This window comes from Epinephelus moara, chromosome 9 (assembly GCF_006386435.1).
Source record: "Epinephelus moara isolate mb chromosome 9, YSFRI_EMoa_1.0, whole genome shotgun sequence".
In the NCBI taxonomy this organism is placed as follows: domain Eukaryota; kingdom Metazoa; phylum Chordata; class Actinopteri; order Perciformes; family Serranidae; genus Epinephelus; species Epinephelus moara.
The window spans coordinates 24933314-24956349 of NC_065514.1; the positions used below are offsets into that span (position 1 = coordinate 24933314).

The 23036-nt window shown below is 39.2% G+C and overlaps 4 protein-coding genes across 4 annotated transcripts in view; 1 reads left to right on the top strand and 3 right to left on the bottom strand.

The window, feature by feature from the left end:
- The window catches only part of dym (dymeclin), a 69656-nt gene extending 56484 nt beyond the window's left edge, over positions 1 to 13172 (bottom strand). Inside the window, exons 1-6 of the mRNA XM_050053261.1 lie at positions 12955 to 13172; positions 10075 to 10281; positions 8032 to 8084; positions 7711 to 7804; positions 4831 to 4967; positions 3113 to 3185 (exon numbers count right to left, since the gene is read on the bottom strand). Of these exons, the coding sequence (XP_049909218.1) occupies positions 3113 to 3185; positions 4831 to 4967; positions 7711 to 7804; positions 8032 to 8084; positions 10075 to 10214 (497 nt within the window). The 5' untranslated portion in view covers positions 10215 to 10281; positions 12955 to 13172. The remainder of the gene's footprint in view (positions 1 to 3112; positions 3186 to 4830; positions 4968 to 7710; positions 7805 to 8031; positions 8085 to 10074; positions 10282 to 12954) is intronic.
- A 1373-nt stretch (positions 13173 to 14545) lies between these two features.
- On the bottom strand, positions 14546 to 15959 carry LOC126395694 (UPF0729 protein C18orf32 homolog). Its single transcript, XM_050053344.1, has 3 exons — positions 15842 to 15959; positions 15192 to 15407; positions 14546 to 14939 (listed from the first exon to the last, which is right to left on the bottom strand). Exons 2-3 carry the CDS (start codon positions 15369 to 15371, stop codon positions 14874 to 14876), a joined length of 246 nt encoding a protein of 81 aa, XP_049909301.1. The 5' UTR covers positions 15372 to 15407; positions 15842 to 15959; the 3' UTR covers positions 14546 to 14873.
- Positions 15960 to 15965: 6 nt separating this feature from the next.
- rad1 (RAD1 homolog (S. pombe)) lies at positions 15966 to 19995 on the top strand. The gene is made up of 7 exons (XM_050053346.1): positions 15966 to 16049; positions 16844 to 17045; positions 17168 to 17276; positions 17436 to 17593; positions 17858 to 17958; positions 18384 to 18482; positions 19068 to 19995. The coding sequence occupies exons 2-7, from the start codon at positions 16851 to 16853 to the stop codon at positions 19243 to 19245; spliced, it is 840 nt and encodes a 279-aa protein (XP_049909303.1). The 5' UTR covers positions 15966 to 16049; positions 16844 to 16850; the 3' UTR covers positions 19246 to 19995.
- bxdc2 (brix domain containing 2) lies at positions 19920 to 23009 on the bottom strand. The gene is made up of 10 exons (XM_050053345.1): positions 22819 to 23009; positions 22324 to 22435; positions 22154 to 22197; positions 22005 to 22075; positions 21866 to 21915; positions 21697 to 21770; positions 21290 to 21340; positions 20969 to 21070; positions 20679 to 20807; positions 19920 to 20593 (listed from the first exon to the last, which is right to left on the bottom strand). The coding sequence occupies exons 1-10, from the start codon at positions 22966 to 22968 to the stop codon at positions 20351 to 20353; spliced, it is 1026 nt and encodes a 341-aa protein (XP_049909302.1). The 5' UTR covers positions 22969 to 23009; the 3' UTR covers positions 19920 to 20350.
- Positions 23010 to 23036: the final 27 nt, after the last annotated feature.

The following is a 23036-nucleotide window of genomic DNA, read 5'->3' on the forward strand; positions in this document are numbered from 1 at the left end:
AACAAATATTTTCACCATGGCTAAATCTTGAATATTTTCTTTTGTGTATAAAAATTGTGAAAAATGCCCATCAAGATTCCACAAAGCCCGGGCTGACAACTTGAAATCGTCCGTTTTCATCCAACTAACAGTCCAGAAGAAAAGGTATCATAGGCCAGGAAAAAAATAAATGGAAATATTCACATTTCAGAGGCTAAAACCAGAGAATTTTTGACATTTTGCTTGAAAAAATCCTAAGTTAACACCAATAAGTTATCAAAAATGTAGATTTTTTTGTTTACTGACCAATCAATTTATTGAACTATTGTTTCAGCTATACACTTGTCAGTGAAACAATGATACAGCTAAACATACAGGCTGTAAACAAATGTCTTTAATGATAATCTTAACTATACCTGACCTTTGTCTTAACCAGTAAATTAGCTATCTGTGCCAAGGTTTTAATAAGGTTTTTTAACATACAGTCTCTGAACAATTTAATAGAGAAGCAGCTTGTCACAGAGTATGTGTGGAAAAAACAAAGCGGGACTAATTCTGTTGCATCTGTCTTTCTTTTGAAGCCCCAAGAAGTGCAGAAATCAGGGATTTGGGGAAACTAAGATTTCCATCCAAACCAGGAGCACGTACAGAGGAAATGGGATGACAGTCACAAAGTGGTGGAGGGAAGAAAAACAGGTAAAAGTCTTAAAGCTGGAAACAATGAATAACGTTGGAATGCTGAACGCATTTTACAAAAGAGCCAGGGTTTGATGTCCAGAGACAACAGAAGAGAAGGAGAGAGACGGAGAGAGGGAGAAAGTAGACTGGTTGACAAAGAGACAAAGAGAGGAGGATCAAGACTGACACAATACAGACAAGGGAGAAGAGAGGAGAAGTGGAAGATGCTGCGTCAAGAAAATAGAAATTGTCAGTCATGTTTCTGTGAACTTGTTTTGACACTGCAGAGGAGGATTTTGCCCACAGAGACGCACATACTACTGTATCTTTGTCTCTACGTGACAGACTGAGTGGCAGGCAGGAGATAATTCCAGCATTGATGAGTAAACACACAGAAATATTCGCTCATTAAAGCAGAGAGTGTTAGCGTGCACGCCGCCCACGGGGAGTAAAGGATGATACCATTTTTCAATCATGATGTTCCCTCCTCTCCCACTCACTGGCACGGCTCCTAATCCAACTTTCATTTCAAGCCCTTTCTCTTCCTCCAAAACAACAAACATCTTTTAGTCATATCCCTTCCTTTTTTTTTTTCTTTTTAATTCTGTCCCTTTGCTCATCACATTGCCAGCTCAGTGCTCCGGCACGTCAGTCTGGCTGACGACTCTGGGAGTGAAACATATGGACATCCAAGCCTAACCTTGTTTTGTAATGGATTTCAGCTTCTCTTGGTTAGTGAATCAAGGAGCGGATGAGCCAGTGGAGCACGCAAGGGGAGAGTTACACATACAAACTTCTCACAAACTGCTTTTCATTAACTGCTCAATGACTAACATCCTACACACATTAACAACCAACAAACATGAATAAAAACAAAGGAGTCAAACTGAGAGATGGGCCGGGCTGAGAAACAGCACAGAAGTCACCAATACTTGATTTTTTCGTGTGAACATTATGCTGATAATATAACGTCAAACAAGTGATCTTATACAATTAGCAATGTGGAAAGATGCTGTGTGGGGGTGCAAAATCTCTCTTTACAGTTGTGTATTTAAATTAGTCCTGCATGTGTGACGTTAAGGGTTTATGTAAGAAACTAGTGGTGGGAATCTCTCTGCAGCTCCTGATTTGATTATGATTCAGAGGCTACGATGCAAATATAAAACAATTATTTATGCATCTTGATTAGGGATGCCAAGGTGAGGGAATTTTCCCACTTGTTAATAAAGTTGTGACAACACCTGTATTATCAATTACATTTTAACAGAAAAGATATTCTTCGATGATGCTCAATATCGGCAGAACGCACATTGAAACACATATTATAAGCATTTACCTGGCAAAACACGAGTTGACTTCAATTATAAAGTAGTCACAGGAAATACAATGTGTTTGTCAGAGATGTTAGCACTTAGCACTATCATTCATTAAAAATGTGCAAACAAACATCAGTCAGTTTTGGCTGTTTTTGCCCGCGGATGAATTTGAAATGTTGAAAGCAGTAATGAACAAGACGGAGCAGCCACCATGAGCTTATGAAGAGCTGCAGGCATGTGGCTGCACACCTACAACTTCTTAGCATGTGACCAACTCCTGGTCCCTCATTAACGTTATTAGGTTCCAAATTAGCATTGAGTTTAAATCCAAAATATTGCCAAACAGGCACCAAATCCTCCACCATCATCTTGTCGGTCTACTCTCCTAACATGACAAGTAGAATCTGACTCTTGCCAATCTGTGCTGTGACTTTGCTGCTGCTGTAGGGAACAGACACTTTCAGTTGATAACTGAAGCTTGCGTCATCTGACTAATTCATAAGAGAAGCATAATGACAGTTGGGGTGGTGGGCAGGTAATGTAATCGGCGTATGCCTGAACACCAAGTAACACCGGTAAAACCGGCTACCACAGTAAGCCTAATCTTAATGCATCAACATTTTTGATTTTTATACATGATTTCTTTCTTACTCACTGTGTGAGCGCTGGCTACATTTAAAACAAAGCATATTTCATCCATAATCAAAATAAAAAGATTTATTTTTTTTCCATCATTTTTTTATTTTATTAAAACAATGCCAGTCGGACTGTACCCATCTGCGGCTGCTCATGCACAGCCATCCTCTCCAAAACTCAATAAGTAGCCTGGCTTAGAATGTAAACACAATGCACGTGTTTTACATCCGTTAGGTTTCACCATCGAATTGGTTCAGCCATGAGAAACGTACTGCCTGGTCTCGCATAACTGTTACATATGATTAAAATGTAAAGAATTGGGCTTTAAATTTCTGATTATTGACCTTTCTGTATCAAGTCATAATCTTTTGAGAGAGAATTGCGACGCATCTCAGAATGATATTTCCCCCCGGCTCTATAAGACACAACTGAGTGTTTAGGTCAACTCTCTATCACACACACATTCATGCACACTCGAATACACAAACAAGGTAGATACTTACAGCAGGGGCACTTCTACGATCAGGTGAATGAGGTTGGACAACAGCTCCTCGAGGAGGTCCTCTCTGCCTGTTTCTACACAAGGGGTCGAGGGAGTTATTATACAAGACATACATGGCAGCTCCCTGTTGATCATAGTCTGTCTTTGCTCCTTCCAACTCCCACTGCACCAATCCCATGAGAGGAATTAGCTGATTGGCATTAAAGGGTTTCTACAGGGTTCGCCAAGTTAAATTTAAGACTTGTTAAGACGGTTTTAATACCACATAGAATGAAATTTAAGACCTGTTTCACGATGAAAGTATGATAAAGAACCAGGAGAGACGATATGGCCTAGAATTATTTATTATTAAATCAGAGTTTCAGTTCTTCTCAGCAGTGTAGAGCAATAATTCCTGATGATATAATTAATCAAATCAACGCGACCTGCTCGCAATTAAGCGTCAGAAATTGAATGAATGGATTAACCAAATTAATTTGATTAGTTAATTCAAGCTTTTACTAAAATTCACACTTGGCCATTATGGGACAATGAAGTTCCCTGCTACTGTAGCTAGCAGGCAGAGGTGCACGTCTGATGGTGCTGATTGAAATTCCACAAAAAAAGACTGAACAGCCTCCTGTGAGCACAATCAACAGTGGCAGCAATCACCTCTTTTTGTTAATAGCTGTGAAGCATCTCCCGACAGCCCACGATCAAACACAAAGAAATGTCATAACTAACATTACTGCCTACAGAGGGCATGAGAAAATATCTAAGGCCTTTGTTAATTAAATTCAAAGCCTTTCTTTAAAGAAACTCGTACTCAATGCTTTTTAAGACTTTTCACAACCCTGCACATACCCTGGATTATTTTTCCTTTACCACTTTCAACAAGCTGTATTTAGCTTTGTGTCATTTTGCAGGAAGTCACAGAAAGATATTTTTATAACAATCATCCAACACAGCAGATAAGGTCTGCGGGGAGCTGCATGTGAGCGAGTGCATTTGTGAAAATGTCACAGTTCATGTTTGCAAGTGAATACTGGCAGCAGGGATAACAAACAGAGACGGCAGAATGATAAAAATGAAAAAGAAGCTGAAATTTATATTTTTGTTTTTCCTTTTAATGATCATTTCATTGTCTTTGTAAGTGAGCACCAACAAAGTGTTATTATGTTATTAATGTTTATCAAGGTCATCAGGTGGGCACCCATTCGTAGAGTGTTTATTCTGAGACTTACCTCAGACAGAGCCCGTGTTTGAGGACAAATATGATGTGCAGTCAGTGGACGCACATTCAGACTTTTATTAAAGGAGTCTCTCAGAGGCAGCTGATCCAGGTCAGTAACCAGGGGTATTTGTGCTCAATTAAAAAGTCAATTTCTTATCTCTCTTTTGGTGTGAAGGCAAGTGTTACACATTTGACCCTGGTGGCTATATCTAATAACTCACACCTTATGGGTCTACTGGGTGCAAAACACTTTTAAGAATGTTGCTCATAAGATTTTCCAGCAGATGATGTGGATTTTTGTGTAAAGTGCACTAAAGTGTAGAAATTAAAGCACCTTCATTTCTGCCTCAGACAACACTGCCGCCATGTGTACAAAAGGGGAGGCGTTCACTCCAAACTGGTTGTTCAGTCCTGTAAAGCTGATTTCTTTTTGCAATTTGTGGCCCCACTTCAATCTCCCAGTGACACATTTCCCTTTTCAAAAACCGATCTGTGATGGAGCTCACCTCCACAGGAGCCTGGTGCCCTCTCCTGGTAGGAGAACTGCAGGTGCAGCTCCTCTTCGCTCATCTCCCTGATGAACACCTTGAGCAGGCAGCGAATCATGAACAGAGCGTTGTGGGCCTGCCAGATAAACAGCTGACTGCGAAGAGAAACACATAAAAAAGGACATCACGTTCAAGGTCGGACACAGAAGGCGTGAGGGGAATAAAAGCTCTGAAGGAGCTGGCTACGTGCCATTGATAGTCTATGTCCTAAATTTACTAAAGAAAGTTTGGCTGACCCTGTACACAACGGGGACAAATTAATGGAAAAACCTGAATAATAGGGTGGACAAACACGTCTCATGTAGATGCTTCTGTGGACTTAGAATCACTGAATGGTTTGGTGAGTATAAAAAAAGATGTCAATAAAATTATACAGCCTCTTCAGTCACCAGTTCTCGACCCAGTTAAACCACCATCACTATAAGACCAAAAAATATAATATACATTTTATCTTCTTATCTATTTTGTAATGTGTGATTGTCTCTGGGGCTATATGTCATTTTTATCATGTCTAGCTATGTTTGTTTTTCTTTCTGTCTGCTGTGCCCACGTCTGTCTTGCAAAAGAGATCTTGATCTCTATGAAAATACCTGGTTAAATGAAGGTTGTATATATAAATGAGTGAATACCTCATGGAGGAATGGTGTTCATCCCACTAATAGAGTTCCTCAGACTTGGCAAGAAGCACTGAATCTGTTCTGGTGGCCTGAGTACATACCAAGACACTTAATTTGTCACCCATCTTTATGTTCTTCAGTAATATGGTCCTTCAAATGTTAACAGTTACACACTTTCATTCAAGAACTGCTCGGCACACTTGAGTCTGGGATTTAAGTCCTTGTGTATTTCGCCTACTCAAACTGGAAACTAGAGATGTTCTGATACCATTTTTTCCTATCCAATTAAGAGCTGAAATAGCTGAATTTGCATAGCATCCAGTACAAATAGCAATACCACTGCAAAAAGAAAAATAAACAGCTGTATACTACTAACCTTGCATTGATGCGAAATGATTGTTAATATTGTTGTAGAGCTTGACTCAGGTTAAACACCAGATAAAACATGAACAAATACATACAGAGGATGAATGCCATAGAGTACCCTGGGGATGACGTTTTTCTGTAGGCTGACACGGAAGTTAGTGTCGCCCTGGTTCCCTTGTCAAAAAACAAATTGGATTATTCCAATGCATTTTGGATTATTGATTATCATGTTTTGTTCAGCAAGATAATCTTCATAAATGAACACCACTGTCATGATTACTGAAGCCAAAAGTAAAAAGCTAAGGTAAGGCTATAAACGAACTAGACCACAGTCACATGACCTAACATCGCCATTATAACAAGACTGTAAAGCCAGCTTTGGCGCAGCATGATGACGTTCTGTAGTCTCATTTCGCCACTTGTTAGCAACGGCCTTTTTTAAAGACACATAGAAGCTTCAGAGTTCACGAGTGGGGTATTTTACGTCACAGAACAAAATGTGAAAGTCTCTTACGCTTGTGTGAACCACAGATCTTATTTCAGGCGTCTAACCAAAAACCCATTAACTTTGAGAAAGCGGAACCATAACTAGTAAAATGCTAACTCATTTCTGGGTTCTAGGACTCATTCCTGAGGCACCCTATGGAAAGTGACAAATTGCTGACATTCTGCTAACGGCTAATCAATTTTTCGTCACTGCCTCTAACACAGCAGTTGGCAGTAGCTGCACAGCGCAACTTGCCGTATTGGGTACTATTTTAGAGCAACGAAGAAGAATTGATTTCTGGGAAAACTTCCATTTCATCCAGATGTGAAACTATTTCAAAGTTAATCAATAAATTAGGTGGTATTGGGTCGGTGCATAGACTCGCATATCTGATCCAGCATTTTAGCGCAGTATTGGGGGTGTTTCCAATACTGGTATCAGTATCGCAACAACTCTACTTGAAACTGGACAGCATCAGGTTATCACATTATTATCATCTTACACTGATGGCCATGGACTGAGCAGAGCCAGTGTAGCATACTTTGAGTGAGGGTCAAATTCAAAGAAGTGACCCTCTAGTCCTTCTCAAACACAATCCCTATCATCCCTTATGATTTTTGAGTTACTGTACATCATATTCATCTTCCTCTGTACTGACTAACATGGTGACAGTGAACTGTTGTCTCATAACTGCATTACAACCGTAATTTTGACACCCAAGAAAACACCGTGAGAATACCATCATAGCATATAATGATACTACACAAGTTACTATGTTTTCACACAGAGACAAATTTGGGACAAAGTTGGTGAGAAACAAATGAGGAGGAAAACAAGAAATGATTGGAACCATCCAGTGCAAGCCACAATGTTTCACAACCACTAAACACCAACTGGGGGTGTCTAATCAGTCCCACAAATTGACAATTTGCACATGCCAATTATTTTTGACACCGAAAATGTTGGTTTGTTTATGGGACAAAATCTGTTACAAAATGTGAGAAAAACAGATGGGAGTGGATTGGGAGCGATAACTCCAACCTCTAATGATGTTTAATAGAGAATGAAGAGTTCCACCCGAAGCATTTTGGGTGACTTAGGCAGGGTCAATCTCTGTGGAAATGGATCTTGGCAGCCGGTGCAGAATAATGCCACATGTGTTGATGGTTATACCTCAGCAGTTTTCTCATGGGAAACTATAACCACTTCAGTGTTTCTCCCCTGTAAAAAATAAGGATTCGCTGACTGCCTGTGATCAAACAATAAGTGGCCAGCACTCCCGCGCAGCGAACACTGACATGCATGGGGTCTATCATTACTGACGCATTCATCTGAGTTCATTATCTCCTCTGAGGTTCCCATACTCACTCTTGGCATTCTGTAGAGATTTTCAGCTCTTTGGTTCTTCCCAGGAAAATTCTCACAAGAGCGCCAAAGTTCCCCGTTCTGGGATTGTTTTCAACTTGGGAAAAAAAAGAGGAGAGAACTTAATCAGAAGCATTACATAAGCTAACAAAACCTTCTAATCTGATAATTTGGCATGCAAACAACAAGAAAAAATAGTGATTATTTTTTTAATTTGAACTCTTGAAAAGCTGACACACATTGTGACAACTTGACCAGGGTATTGACCAGTAAAACATTTTTAAATATCACATATGAAGCATATTTATATCACAGGCAACATACTGAGGATCTTGGCGAGGGGGATGACAGCCTCTTCCAGTAACTTGGAGTCTCCACTATTTTGAAAGAAAAACAGAGAAGAAGAGATTTATACAGAAAAGGAGAAAACACTTATGATTATAACCTAAAAATCTTTGAGTTAAGGACTGTTGGTCAAAGAGGACAAGCAATCTAAATATGTAGACTTTGACTTTTGGAACCTGTGATGAACATTTTGCCTTGTTTTCCCTACATTTTATAGATTAAGACAATAATTAGCAAGATAATCGATCATGAAAATAATCACCGCAGCAGTGACTTTAAGGTATATTGTTTTCCTTGAATGCCTCCATTGAAAACAGCAATCACATTGGTTTATGAAGTGATTTGGGGACCGCATTTAACAATAGCGAAACTATATCAAGACATCCAGTTACAAACGCTCACACAACACGTGCAATATAATCCAAGTCTCATTTATCGTTGTATGCTCAGTTCTTCACAAACACACATTGGAGTCTAGATTTGAAGGGAGCATGGAAAAGTTTCGCTTCCAGTTCAGTTTTGAATTGTAAGGTTTTACCAAAAATGCATGTGTTTGTGAAGAACTAAGCATGAGACTGGCTAAATGAAACTTGGACTATACTGCACAAGTTGTGTGAGAGTTTGCAAATGGATGTTTTGATATAGTTTTGCTGCTGTTAAACGTGGTCCCCAATCAATAAATCAACACGTTTGCCGTTTTCAAGGTAACACTGCGTACCTAGCTGATATACAAATGGACATTTTGTGAGTGAAGTATTCCTTTAAACCACTCAAACAGTCCTCTTTCCTGTGTTGTCCCCAGTGCTCATATTATGTTCACTTTATATCTTGAGTTTGTGTTAAAATAAAATGATTTTCAAAATTACTTAAAGAAAGATAGCACAATAACGAGCAGGATTAGTACACAAGTGTATATGCACTGTTAACATTTCAAAGGTGAATGAATGATGAGTATGTAAAATCAGTCAGTCTGATGGGAGGTGAGGCGGTGTCTTTCCCTCTCAACACTATTTACAATGGAACTACATGTCAATCTATTCTCAGTCAAGCAGGACAATAACCCTGTTAAATGATTACTGAGGTGAGCTCCGCAAACATCCTGTCCACAGTTGTTGATCCTGGTTGGGAATCTTTAAGGTCTTCCTCATTGGAAAGGTTGTGTGTCAAATGTCTTTTGGAATGTTGGAAGAGAGTACTACTACTCTTGAGTAGATGCTTGAGGAGATTTGTCCAAAACGGAGGAATTTGCAAGAAGCTGTTGGAGGAGTCACTAATAGCTTGTTGTCTACTAAATTTTTAAACACACCAGCTATAAAATTTTGATGAGAAACACTTCCAGGAGATATATTTTCTACCAAGGCCCTGAGGGTTTACAGTTCAGGAAATGTTGCCACTGTCACGATCAATTTTAACTCCAATTTGTTTCCCTTCCTGGCTGGCTTCTTGTTTTTTTTTGCATGCAGGAATTTCATCTAGAGCTGGAACTAACAATTATTCTGATTATCGCCATCATGTTTTTCAGTGTCAAGTTATTTTTATTCTTATTCTGATGATTTAGTCTATATGCTCTTGACAGGATGGCCTGGCAATCACAAGTAATGAAAGCAAAAACAGACATTTTTAGATGTACTTTATCAATAACTCATGAGTGTGAAATGTTTTGACCTAAGATATAGTAGTTTAGCTGGAAATTCTTAACACAAGGTCCATTTACTAACTTTCCCCTGACCTTTCCACGACATCTTATGTCGTCAGCATCATAGGAATAAGCTGAAAGTACAGAGGAAAGCTATTAAGTGGACTGTGTCTTAAGATTTTATTGCCAAGTATTGTCTTTATAATGACACCAAGACAGAGAAAAGAATGCAACACTTTTTCATGTGAAGCTGCAACCAAGAAATGTTTGGTGATATAACTTGATAAATTCCTGAAACTAATAATCATTGAATTTTGAACCATGCTCGCACATAATCAGTCACATGTCTGACAGAACAGCACCTTTCTATATGTGTGTTTTTTTACCTGCTAGTGGGACTGATGAAGGTGAAGGAGATGAGCTGGTTCCAGAAAGGGTCATTCTCTGATATAGACTCCGTGCCTACCAGGGACTTGAGGCTGGGGTTATCGGACAGGTCACTGACCTGGCTGGTGTTGGCTCCCATCTCTACTGGCTCCAGTCAGCCAGACTCACCGCTCTTCACTGCTTTTTCACCAGGCATATGCCAAATCCTGTGGCAGAGGAAATGCTCTTAAGTTTGGTGCCATCACAAATAATGATCAACTCTGTTTGTCCTAAACTATGTGAAGAATGTCTTAAGCCACTTCACAGAATGTTATGCTTTTAAGGCAACATAAAAATAAACGACCATTCGAAAGTCAGGAAGTCATGCTGCTTTTCTCGTTTATCTTGAATACAAGGTGGTGATGTATTCCTGTAAGACTTTATTAGTCAAGTCAAGTCAAGTCAATTTTTATTTATAGAGTGCGTAATTGGCATAAAATATTAAAACACATACAAAAGCAATCAACAATAGACATAATAGAGCAAACTGGAACACAACAGAGGATTAAATCAGTTTAGGTTGTCAGTCTCGAATCAATTGTACGCCAATGAAAAGAGGTGGGTCTTCAGTGGCGACCTAAAGGTTTCTAATGTTGGAGCAGTTTTTATTTGTAAAGGTAAGCTGTTCCATAGCTTAGGGACAGCCACTGCAAAGGTTCAATCGCCGCTGGTTTTGTGCCTGCTTCTGTGATCTAGGAGCATCTGATCAGTCGACCTCAGTGCTCTAACTGGAGCGTGAAACTATAGTTGTTCTATTAGACAAGGTGGCGCCACGGCGTTTAAAGCCTTAAAAACCAGCAATTAAATCTTAAAATCAATCCTAAAATGGACAGGAAGCCAGTGGAGGGAGGCCAATACTAATGTTACGTGGTCTTGCTTTCCTTTTCCACTTAGAAGATAAGTGGCTGCAGATCTACTGATCTACACCCACATACAAAGAATTACAATAACCTAACCAAGAGGTAATAAAAGCATAGATAACTCTCTTGAAATTTTTGGCGGGGAGATAGGGCTTTATCTTGACAAAGTCAAAGTCTTCATTGAAAAAAGCTAGTTTTGACAACTGAACTAATTTGTTTATCAAATTAGAAGGAACTGTCAAAACTTACACCAAGATTTTTAACAAAAGGTGAATTGTGTGATACTAAAGGGCCAAGAAAAACCAGCAGTCAACCAATAGGTCTGGTTTTCCAAACCTAACAATCTCTGTCTTATATGAAAAACATTGAGAAAGTTTAAATTCATCCAAGTCTTGATATCATATAAACACTTCAGCAAAAGCTGTGTAGAATTTGTACTATTTGTTTTTAATTGTAAACAGATCTGGACATCATCAGCAAAGCAATGAAACTGAATGTTATGTTTATCAAAAATGGACCCCACAGGCAGCATATACAGTGAGAAGAGGACAGGGCCCAAAATGGAGCCTTGAGGAACCCCACAAGTAAGTCGAGCCACCACGGAGGAGTGCTCGCTGAGGAAAACTGAAAAGCTCCAATCAGTCAGGTATGAGTGGACCATTTGAGGGCTGTTTTGAGGTGAGCAGCTAATACTTGACACAGCGCAACAGTTCAGCCTGAGGACCTTTGTTTATTGCATGCCATTCCCCATTTCTCTCTCCCTTTGTTTCCTGTCTGTATTGTCTACTCTCTAATTAAAACATAAATCTGCCCCTCTGAAAAATGCTTGAATGCTGGAAAGTAACTTACAAAACTAGATTAATTATGAACTCAACACGGAGAATATCTGCCAAGAGTTATTTTTACAGAAAAAGTCCAGTTAGCTAAGAAAAAACATGCAGCCACAGTATATCCAAGTCAAGCTGGTGACGACACTTCAGCAATATCTGCCTTACTGAATTTTTTTTTATTTATCAGGCACCCAGAGTTTGGCTTCTCCCTTAAATACAGGTACCTTTGGCCCTCACAAACATCAATGTGCAGCAGAAAGGCCAGTGGGGATTAACTGGCACATAATTGAGACACATTATATTCTTTTAGCACTAGTAAACATAAATACAATTCAGATTACACATCACTTCTAAATTAGTTTCACTATCCATAACAAAGATGTAACACAAAACTCCAGGAGCCAATCAAAAATGCAAAGAAGACATGCTGCCACTGGGACTGATAATGTGGATCTCTAGTCTTCCTATCCATGTTTTTCAAATCAAATCCTTGATTTGACTAATTATATGCAAGAAAAATCACCTGTCCTTACCAAGTCCAATGCCTTCATTTGAAAGGCAGGCCAAGTCATTACAGGATGACATAGACGGAACCAGGACGTAAGTTTTGTTTTTCTTGAATTGACACACCTTAAGCACACAAGTGTAGCCAGCCAGCCAGCCAAGTAAACTGGAGCATACTGGAAGCACACAGTTGTGGTAAACCACTGGAGAATAGTTTATACTTATTAGTAATTATAGCAATACATAAAAGGTATAAATGCCATTTGACACATGCCATTTTATTATGTTCTTGTTGCCATTGGCTAACGGGCTTTTGTGACCTTGCCTGAGCAATACTCAGTTACCAGATTCAGTGTGCTATTTAATGCGCCTTTAGCTGTATCTGCTCATAACGTGACTAATGTTGCATCTGCTGTGTTAATGACCCAACTTGCATGACGTTAGCTAGCTCATCCTGTTTCAAGTGCAAGAAAATAACTCCGCAATTTTGGCTGTCAACACGTTGTACAAACGGTCACACATTAGCATGAAATCATAGCTAGGTAAATTATATATTCATGGGTGTCAAGTTAACAGGCGGGTTAATAGTCAGTGTCCAGAAAACAGCTAACGTCCACGGCTTGTTTGCTATCAGCTGACCGCTTACCTGTCATAAATGCTGCTCGCAGTCTCCGCGGCTCTCTCGGCGCCCAGGACCGTTAATGGCGGCTGTTTTTTTAAGCTAATTAACAGTTTTGTCCAATGTTTTCATTAACTGTAATTTCCAAAGGCGAATACTTGAATTTGTAGCTAATTTGAAGCAATTAAGTTTACTCTACATACTCCTTTCCTCCATGTTTTCCACGTCGCCACCCCTTGCGCGATGACGACATATGGGCGTTGATTACGTCTGTGACGCTGCAGATAGAAATAGGGCCAATAGATAGACACTTTTCTAGAGTAGATTTCTAGATCTAGTTCTATTTCACAAGATCATTTCTTATACCTCATATCTTAGATAATTTTACACAGGCTATCACATTTAAACTGTCTGAATATAATCAAAAGGAACGTCAAATGCTCTTTTTAAATGATAAATCAGCAAAATAGTTGAGGTCTAATGAAATTTGTCAGCAAGCTATAGGACAGAGGTGGGACCAAGTCATTGTTTTGCAAGTCACAACCAAGTCTCAAGTCTTTGCCCTCAAGTCCCAAGTCATGTCACTCTTCACCAAACGTAATGCCACTTTAACAAGAGTAATAATATGCAAAATTTACAAAAAATCATCAATGTTTTTTAAATTTGTACTTGTTTGTTCACTTGCTGGAGGTTGCTGTATCTCTATCTGTAATTTTTTACCCTGCATGTTTTGGGTACTGCAGTTCCTTCTTTTTTATGACCACCACACTGTTTTTTGTACACAAACAATATTATCTTTGCTGTAATTTTTTTTTTACAACTGGCACTCAGTAACTTAAAAACAGTTCTTCATTGTTTCTGCCCTGCAACTTGATAGGATGTTGTCAGAGAGGTTTGCAGAAAATCTGGGAAAATAAGTGTCGACTTGCTGGAAATCAAGTGTTAATGTTGGTTAATACAGGAAACAAACTGGTTTGTGGCACACTTTTTCAACATACCCTTTATTGTTTGGGCTTGGGGGGAAGGTATCATGTATTTTCAAGTCAAAAGGCTCAAGTCCAAGTGAGGTCATGAGTCACTGATGTTATAATTGTAGTTGGGTTGTTTTGGTTTTGTCAAGACATGTCTTAAGTCTTCAAATTTGTGACTTGAGTCTGATGTGAGTCCAATTAATGTGACTCAAGTCCACACCTCTGGTATAGGATAAATGAGATACATGTATATTAAGAGAGAGAGGCGGGAAGACTATTCCACTAAGAGTGAGTACACACAAAAACAGAAATACATGCTGGAAAAGTGTATGTGTGTGTGTCTGGGCTAAATTATTCATTTCCACTTACTTACTCTTTTATCTTTAAAATCTGCATAATTCTCACAATACATGTAAGAATGGTCATGGAAGTGCTAAAATCTTGCTTTCTTTTATGATTTTTCATCGAAAACCAATGATCAAATCGCTGTCAAACCATTTTGCATAGGTATGACATTGATGGCACATGTATATCGTTTAAAATGTCACAAAATATAAACAGCAAGCCCTTAATTGCTTTACAATACCAGGTAAACAAGCTAGTTGAAGCAGAAGCACAGCTTACTAAAAGATCAATAAATGAGCATCTTTCTTTTTTTGAAGATTTTCTTTTATTCAGTCATTATACTACAAGTTTGACTTAGAAAAGCTATTCCATTGAAAGTGAATATTCAACACAATAAATGCATGTATCGATTCATGATAGATGTGGAAAACATATCAACAATAACCAATTTCTTGGAGTTATTGTGATACAAATGGAAAAAGAAAAATTAAAAGCAAGGTATGCACAACATAGATGGTTATTGAAAACCATGTAATTCAAAGAAGAATGATAAGTTAATTCATAGTTTCTCTAAGTTATATTAATGGAATATTTACACAGTTTTAGATGCATTATAAACATTTGGAGCTGTCAATCTGTCTTCTTATCTGCTGCTATAGTGGATCCATTGGCAGTAGCTTCACCATTGCTTTCAAGCTGAAACACAGAAGAAAGAGAAGTGCTGTTAGTGACACACAAAATCATGAGAGAAGCTCTAAAACTAACACCACTATCAGTCATCATTTGGTCAAGTGAAACCCAACTTAACCTGCAAAATTCAATTACATTAATTGATGTTACGACATTGTTGGAAATACATTCAAAGCCTCTGGGTGAGCTGTGTTTAAGTGGTTCCTGTTTGGGTCAGTTGTGGAAACATGGGATTTTTCTACTTTTAAGTTAACTTACCTTACAAGTTCCATTACTCTTTTCATTAACCTTTTGGTCAGTAGCACCCGTCTCCTGGACCGCCTTTTTGGTCCAGAATGTATTAATAATAGGTGAAATGAAGGGATAGATGAAAGGCTCCAGGAACCTCTTGTAGACCCACAACAGGACAGGAATCACAATACAGGGAATGCACACCATGACTATGGCTCAGACAGGCCGCCCAAAATGAAGAACCTAAAGCAGGGAAAGAACACACATGATTAACAAGTTACTCAGTGACCACAGGGGTGTGAAACTTTGTGTTAAGAAGGTCGACATATATATCTATTTCACTGGACAAGTCATGTGACTGGATCTATCAATATATATCTCTCCGTGGTGTTTAAATGTTATTTTGAAAACACCATAGAAGTAATTCAGAGGCTGCGTCTTTAGCTCTTCTTTGCAACATTAATTATTGACCTGTTGAGGTCCGTTTGGTGTGTTATTAACCTGTTCTGGTACAGATCGTGTCACAACGTCATCAGAGACACTGCTAGCTATAATGCTAACGTTAGCTTTCTGTCATTTCTCGGTATACGTAACAGATATGAAGAACAGGATATTAAACCTGCAGACTTAACAACATTTTTCTAGCCATGTAACTGTGACTGAGCAATATTTCTCACCTCTGTGGATCACAAAACACCGATATTGTCGCTTACTGCCGCTGTAGACAGGAAAAATCTCGTGTGTTTTGGTATCGGCGAAGTCTCCGGAATGCGACTGCACATGCGCGGAATCTACTTCCGTAGAAGAAGAGAGAAGCGGAAGTTGATGCAAACCGGGGCGCCCTTCTTCAAAACACAGCTATACGTGTTTCTGAAGTACAACTTTGTAAGTGTCTGACACATTCTCACAGATAACAGTAACATTTTTTATAAGTTTATTCACCGGGCTTTCTAGATAGAACAATACATAACACTGGAATTCACGGCAGTTCGTTATTTAAGTTGTTTTATGTGTTACCTCACGTTAGCTACATGTGATGTGCCTTCATATAGCCAGGCTTAAAATTGGTCAGAAACAGACAGCATGTTTTATGCGTCAACATAGGTACATCAACATTTTCGACTAAGTATCCAAGTTGTAAAAGATAAGGCAAGGCAGGTTTATTTATAAGCACAACAAGGCAATTCATATTGCTTTACGTAAATAATCAAAAGCATAGACATCGTGATAAAAGAAACACAATAAAGGGTTAGAGAATATAAAATCAAATTCACAACAAAACGAAGACAGGTATAAAATACAATTCTAAAAGTTACAGCGCAGTGTAAGAAATGGAAAAAAGGTTGCGGCAAAATAAAAGTCTTCAGTCGTGATTTAAAAGAACTTCATAGAGTTAACACAACATATATCTTATGTTAATAGAGTTGCAGCAGACCTGGAGTTTTCTGGCAGTTTGTTCTACATATGTGCAATGTGCACAGAAACTAAATGCTGCTATCCATGTTTAGCCCAGACTCTGGGGACGCAAGATAAAGATGCATAGCTGTTATCGAAATATTCTATATTTAAGCTGCTGTTTTATTGTTTTTGTGCAGTTTTTAACCCCCCCTCCCCCCCTCCCCCCCTGAACATTTGCCATCCAAATGTTTCATGTAAAGTTCTGTGTCTCTCCTATTCAGTGCCACAATGCCTCTGTCAACCCAGTCACAAGCTGAAGATGAACAATACGTTTTAATGGCCAGTTTGGATAATGCTCGCAATCTGTCCAACATATTGAAAGCAATCACATTCAAAGACCATGCCATCTTCAACGCCACACCCAATGGCCTGAAGGTCACTGTGGAGGACTCCAAATGTCTGCAAGCCAATGCCTTCATCCAGGTGTGTTTTTTTCATTGAATCATTTCATTCAGTGGAAGTGATCCAGTTGAAAATAGTCTTGAGTTCCTCCTAATTATAATGGTGATACTCGATAGAAAAGACTTGTCTTCTTTGTATTCCAGGCTGAGATCTTCCAAGAGTTCACCATAAAGGAAGATTCAGTGGGTTTTCAGGTCAACCTCACAGTTCTGCTGGACTGCCTCAATATCTTTGGAGGAAGCACAGTGCCAGGTAAAGATAAGGAAAGCTGATTGGAGAGTGCGCAAAAGAAAACAACAGTTATTCAATTAAGGACCAATTTACTAACTGTGTTATTCTGTAGTCATAGTCAGATTATCTGTCGTGGTTGTGACTCAACATTTTCAATATCACCCTCCTGTGATGTTGCAGGAGTATCAACAGCCTTGCGGATGTGCTACAGGGGGTACGGTTATCCTCTGACCCTGTTCCTGGAAGAGGGTGGGGTAGTGACTGTGTGCAAGATCAACACCCAGGAACCAGAAGAGCCAGTTGACTTTGAGTTCTGCAGCACCAATGTCACAAACAAGGTTGGCTTTCACAATTTCATATACTGAAAGAGATATATTTTACTTCTACATAAATTTGGCAGATTAACCAATACAAATTCATACGAACCCATCTATTTAGAGGCTGCAGTTGAAAGTAAAGATGCACCTTTCCTTTTGTCTTCTCTTTCAGTGACTTGTATATTTTATAAACCCATTAGGAATACATATGACAGAATCTGCAAGTTTTATTTTAATGGCACTTGACTGATTACTATGTGTGTACACTGGTCCCTTGTTTTAAAGGTGATCCTGCAGTCAGAGAGTCTGAAGGAGGCCTTCTCTGAATTGGACATGACAAGTGAGGTGCTACAGATCACCATGTCCCCCAGCCAGCCATACTTCAGGTGTGTTGTCACAACTGAAATTGCTTTTTTTATTTTTTGTATTTAAAGCATCCCTACATGTTCTACACTATACTAGTTATGCAGGACATTTGGCTCTTGATTATATTGCTTAAACTCCAAAGAAGCATGTTTAAAATACATTTAATCTTCTTTCAGCAATTAAACTTTCTTTAGCCTTCTTTCATTTGATTACACTGATTGTAGGTAACAGACATCACCTCCTGCACAGTCATTGCTTTTGTTTAAAAACAGCAGCGTTTCAATACAAGGACCTTCTTTGGGGATTCTCTTGCAGCAAAATGTAATTTTTCAATGGAAATTTAATTACCATTCTGTGTTAACAATAAATTGTTGAGTGTTACAAGTATTGCTTAGAGATGCTTCTTACTATCTCTCAGTTTCCGTGTTTTTTGGTTTGTTCTCAGGTTGTCTACGTTTGGGAACTCTGGGAATGCCCATTATGATTATCCCAAAGACTCCGACATGATGGAGCTGTTCAAATGCAACAAGACACAAACCAACAGGTTGGCACGGAGAAATAATTTTACTTTTACTACTCTGAGGTGGACAAGGGGCACTAGAGACAGTAACACAACCACTAGAAGAAAAGAGAGGCAGAGAGACAAAGTAGATGATGAATTGACAGAAAATGTGGGGTATTCATTTCCCATATTTCATTTAGTTGCTTGACGTTGCTCTGTGAGAGTGGTGATGGACTCTCTTCAAAAGCTGATAACTAATGATTAAGATCTAGTTCATATACATCTCCGTTCATAGCTACCTTTGTAATAGACCTTTTTGATGTGAGACATTTTACTTGTCAGGACAGGAACAGCGCAGCTACAATTTTTATAACAGGTTTGTTCCAGTTAACTGTCTTATGTAACCACACCAGTGAAACCATTGATATTATTAATTACACCAATGCTTTTCTTGCTGTCATGTCTAAATATCTATAAAAAATGGTGACCTCTGCCCCTTTACCTTCACATTCTTACCTTTTAAAGTCCCACTCTAGTACCTCTCTTGTCTCTGTATGTTCCCATAATGACTTTTATTAAAGCTCTTAATTGTGTCTTAAATCTGTCCTTTCTGTTAACCCGTGACAGGTACAAGATGTCCCTGCTGAAGCCGTCCACCAAAGCCCTGGCTTTGTCCTGTAAAGTCTCTGTGAGGACAGACAGCAGGGGCTTCCTCTCTCTGCAGTACTTGGTCAGGAACGATGACGGACAGATCTGCTTTGTAGAATATTATTGTTGTCCTGACGAGGAGGTGGAAGAGGAGTGATCACAGTCAGTTAAATTCTTCTTCAAATAAGCACCTTGACTTTAGTGGTGGGCTGTTGCTTTGAGTGAGGAGGCAAAGTCTGCCAGACGAGGCAGTACTGACAGTGGGGTGCACACAGGAACTAAATGGTGGACTTCATGGATAATGGACATGGTGGGAAAGTTCATCACCAAACTGGTTCATCATTTGCCAACAGTTGCATTTGAGCTGAGCATTGCCACTGGATTTGTGCAGAGATAACGTACCTGGTCGTTACGTCAGTCTGTGTAGTTAGAGCACTATGATTAAGAGTACATAATTTCACAGACAGATATGGAAAATTATTGTATCAACAGTTACTGTATAATGTGTTGTTTGTTACTATGGAGACCCAGGTATTTTGAGTAAGAAATCCCTTGACATGCCTGCAGCTACGTGATTTGTAGTCCAATGCAAACAGTGGTTGAGCTCATCTTTCTGGACCTTTCTCTGCCTTTCTTCCTTCGACACATGCAGTTAGCTGGTTGAAGGCCCATAAAAAGACATGACATATTTGGATACATTTTCCTACAGTTGTCTAGTGTAGTGTGTGTACAGAAAGTCTTCTCTACACACAGGTCTTAGATTTGATACTGAATGTGTATACTGACACCTTTGACAAACATTTGTTGGGAGTATAAATTAGATGGAGATCGTAAGTTTACATTGTTTTATTTTCATGACATAGAAAACAACTGTAGTCAACTTAATAAACACGTTTTTTTTACACTGACAGAATGTTTACTTTTATCAAAATGGATGGGCAAATATCGTTTGCAGTGTTGTAAAAGCTGAGACCTTAATGACCAGCTACAATCTGCACAGTCCTCGTGAGTGAGGGAGGAAAATACATATTGTGTGAATCCACAGATTATGGCAACAGACACTGAAAACAACGTGCAGATTTAAGATTATCTCTAATTCTGTTAAATGTGATAATTGATTGACAATCTGCACACAGTCTTAACAAAAAGCTCACAATAGTGGACTTAAGACCTGACTGCACTGTTGCATTACCACATTTTCTTGAGACAATATTAAATCATGGCAGCAGTGAGCTATTTACTCTGTAATTGAGTCCATCTGGTTACCTACGCGCCATCCTTTGTCTTTTGAAAGCTTTGTGTTTGTTTTTCTTCGCCACCTTTGGCGCTGGTGCTTCTGTCTGGATGTGAACAGGCTTCTCCTCAGCTGGTGTTACAAAGACGTCAGCCGTAACGTCTTTGGTCACGTCCTCCTTCGCTTCGGCCCTCTTCATTTTCTGCATCTCCTTCACCATCTGCTTCTCACGCACTTTGGCTGCTGCAGCCAGTCGGATCTCTCTCCGGTGCTGTGAAGAGAAAGGATCCACAATCAGAAAATGTATGATGTAGGATAGTAATTAATCAGACATATCACATGCACTGGATTTGTACCATGTTAGGGGACTTGAACCCGGGGTTTTCAAACAGCGTAGGCCCTCCAAAGCTCCCTTGGAAGATCTTGATGAGGTTGAGAACAAAGCGAGGGCCGATCTCCACTAGAGCTGCATCCTCCTCGATGATCTGAACATGACACAGAAATGATTGCAGAATTAACTTTGCAAATAAAGTCTCTGAAAACTGAACCCACAACAGAAGATACATTTTACTTCCCAAACAAATGAAATACTTGTAAAATGTTAACGTAAGCAGAGCGGACTTTGCCAAGAATAGTGAAACATTACCTGGTAATTTCTAAACCATATCCTGTTGTCTGCAATGGTGAATGTGAAGACGTGGTCCACAAAAGGCTGACTCTTGGGGTGGTAGCGTGGGGTGGAAAATGTCTGCAACAGTAAAACGTAATGAGTACTTCTTAAAATTAAAAAATGTAGCAACTAAATGTTAAATTGTTGAAGATTCCAGTTTAATAAGACTAAACAGCTCCCTCTCAGATTTCCACAATGTCATCCTCTGGCTGCAGCTGGACAGAAGATCTGCTTTGCTCAATTATTACCAAAAGTGTAATCAGTATTAATACATGCATCCTCATCTTGTATACACACCTGGGTGAAGAGCTCCTTCAGTAAAGCTAAGTGTGGTTCTGTGTCAAATTTCTGTAGGAGAAAACAAATAGACAAAATAGTTTAGCTCTTATTCAGACTCTGACAAGTTGCAACCTTCACTGATCTATCAGATGTCAGCGTGCATAAATGCATATTTCAGGCAGTTTGTCAAAGCAGCTGGGAAATACAGGACCGTTCCCCCAAGATGGACAGTGATGTGGAGCATGCAGGTTAGTATTTTTTTATCTGACATGTTATAGATGACTTAATTTGAATCAAAATAACTTTTGTGCTAATCATTGAAATAATCTGGTGTCATGTTTGGACAGAATTTAAAGGTCCTTATGGCACACAGCTGCCCTTCACTGACATATTCTCTAGATTAAATTACGGCCAGTGTTACTCACAGGATCGAACGAGAGCAGCGGCCTGGATCCTTTGAGGCAGTTTCCTGTCATCTTGAGCTCAGCCAGTGTGTGAACTGTGGAGAGACAATAATATAAACCAGTGTTTCCCCATGGCCAATGACAGATGTTGTCTTCTGCATTTGAGGATTGCAGGACAGAAGTAACTCACTGTTTTGAACCAGAAACTTTGCAGAAGGTCCATGAGGGCTGTTTGAAACCCTGTAAGGCAAGAACATTATTAAATCTTATTATTTCAGAACAGTAATTATTAAGAACAGCTTAGTGTTTAGGAGCAAGTAAACACTCACCACATGTAGAGGTCCTGCTTCTTCTTGGCCTCAAAAAAGAGGCACTTGTTGCAGTTTTTGATTTCACACACCTGTAAACAATGATCTTTAGTTGTGCTGTCATGCATTTGACTCTACATAGAATGTGTCGAAATAAATAACAAGCTCACCTCATTAATAACAAACAACTTGTCCTTCCTGTCCATTTTTGTATCTGACAGACAAAAGAAAAACCGTGTTATGACAGTATCATTGACAAAACCTATATCTCTGCTCAACACAAGCAGCAATGCAGTAACAGCACATGTAGCTGGATGAAGGAAGGAAACATGGTACTAACCTGCTTTTGCATGAGGCATCATGGTCCTCAGGTCTTGCATCAAGTGTCTGGTTCTGAAGTTGATGCCTCTTGAGGAGAAAATGAGAACCCTTTCCTTGTTGGTCCACTTACCCTGTTTTAGAGAATGTATGTCATAACATTAACACAAGCTAAAACACGCTTATCATCATGGAGTTTAAAACATTGCCCCATTCATCCAGTTGACCTCTTAGTTTTTAAATGATCGCCGGGTAATACTGAGCAAACATGTATGCTTGGCCCTGTGTTAGGAGTGTTGCTCTCAGACTGAGTATGCTATAGTGATTATTATCCTACTAACGTTACACATTAAATTACTCAGTTCAATGTGTTTGTTATAGTTACAGACTGTTCACCGTGTTAGTGTACAAATGACAATATATAACTTACAGAAAACATAACTCCCGTGTATTGGTGAACGTCAGTTAGCTAACTAGCTACCAACTTCTGTGGCTAATAACAAGCACGCGCACTTACCAAAGAAACCGGTGCTGGAATCGTGACTTCATTTTTCTTCTCTTGTTCGGCTTCTGCCGGTGCTTCGCCTCCATCTGCGACAAATTTTACTTTTTTTGCCTTTTTATTAACAGGAGCCTGTCCTCCACGTTTTCTCTTGAACGCCGACATGTTTGTACGCCGACACAGGTCTCGCGAAAAATCCAACTCAAACATCACACGTGCGGGTGGAGCAGAGG

What these genes read in the sequence shown, in the direction of transcription:
- LOC126395694 (XM_050053344.1), bottom strand. Translation starts at nt 15,371, where the DNA reads ATGGTGTGCATTCCCTGTATTGTGATTCCTGTCCTGTTGTGGGTCTAC. An exon ending in AGAGTAATGGAACTTGTAAG is followed by an intron (nt 14,940 to 15,191) that starts GTAAGTTAACTT and finishes TCTGTGTTTCAG; the next exon opens with CTTGAAAGCAATGGTGAAGC.
- rad1 (XM_050053346.1), top strand. Translation starts at nt 16,851, where the DNA reads ATGCCTCTGTCAACCCAGTCACAAGCTGAAGATGAACAATACGTTTTA. An exon ending in CCCAGCCAGCCATACTTCAG is followed by an intron (nt 17,959 to 18,383) that starts GTGTGTTGTCAC and finishes GTTTGTTCTCAG; the next exon opens with GTTGTCTACGTTTGGGAACT. An exon ending in AACAAGACACAAACCAACAG is followed by an intron (nt 18,483 to 19,067) that starts GTTGGCACGGAG and finishes AACCCGTGACAG; the next exon opens with GTACAAGATGTCCCTGCTGA.
- bxdc2 (XM_050053345.1), bottom strand. Translation starts at nt 22,968, where the DNA reads ATGTCGGCGTTCAAGAGAAAACGTGGAGGACAGGCTCCTGTTAATAAA. An exon ending in AGTTGTTTGTTATTAATGAG is followed by an intron (nt 22,076 to 22,153) that starts GTGAGCTTGTTA and finishes CATTGTTTACAG; the next exon opens with GTGTGTGAAATCAAAAACTG. An exon ending in CGCTGCTCTCGTTCGATCCT is followed by an intron (nt 21,341 to 21,696) that starts GTGAGTAACACT and finishes TTTCTCCTACAG; the next exon opens with AAATTTGACACAGAACCACA.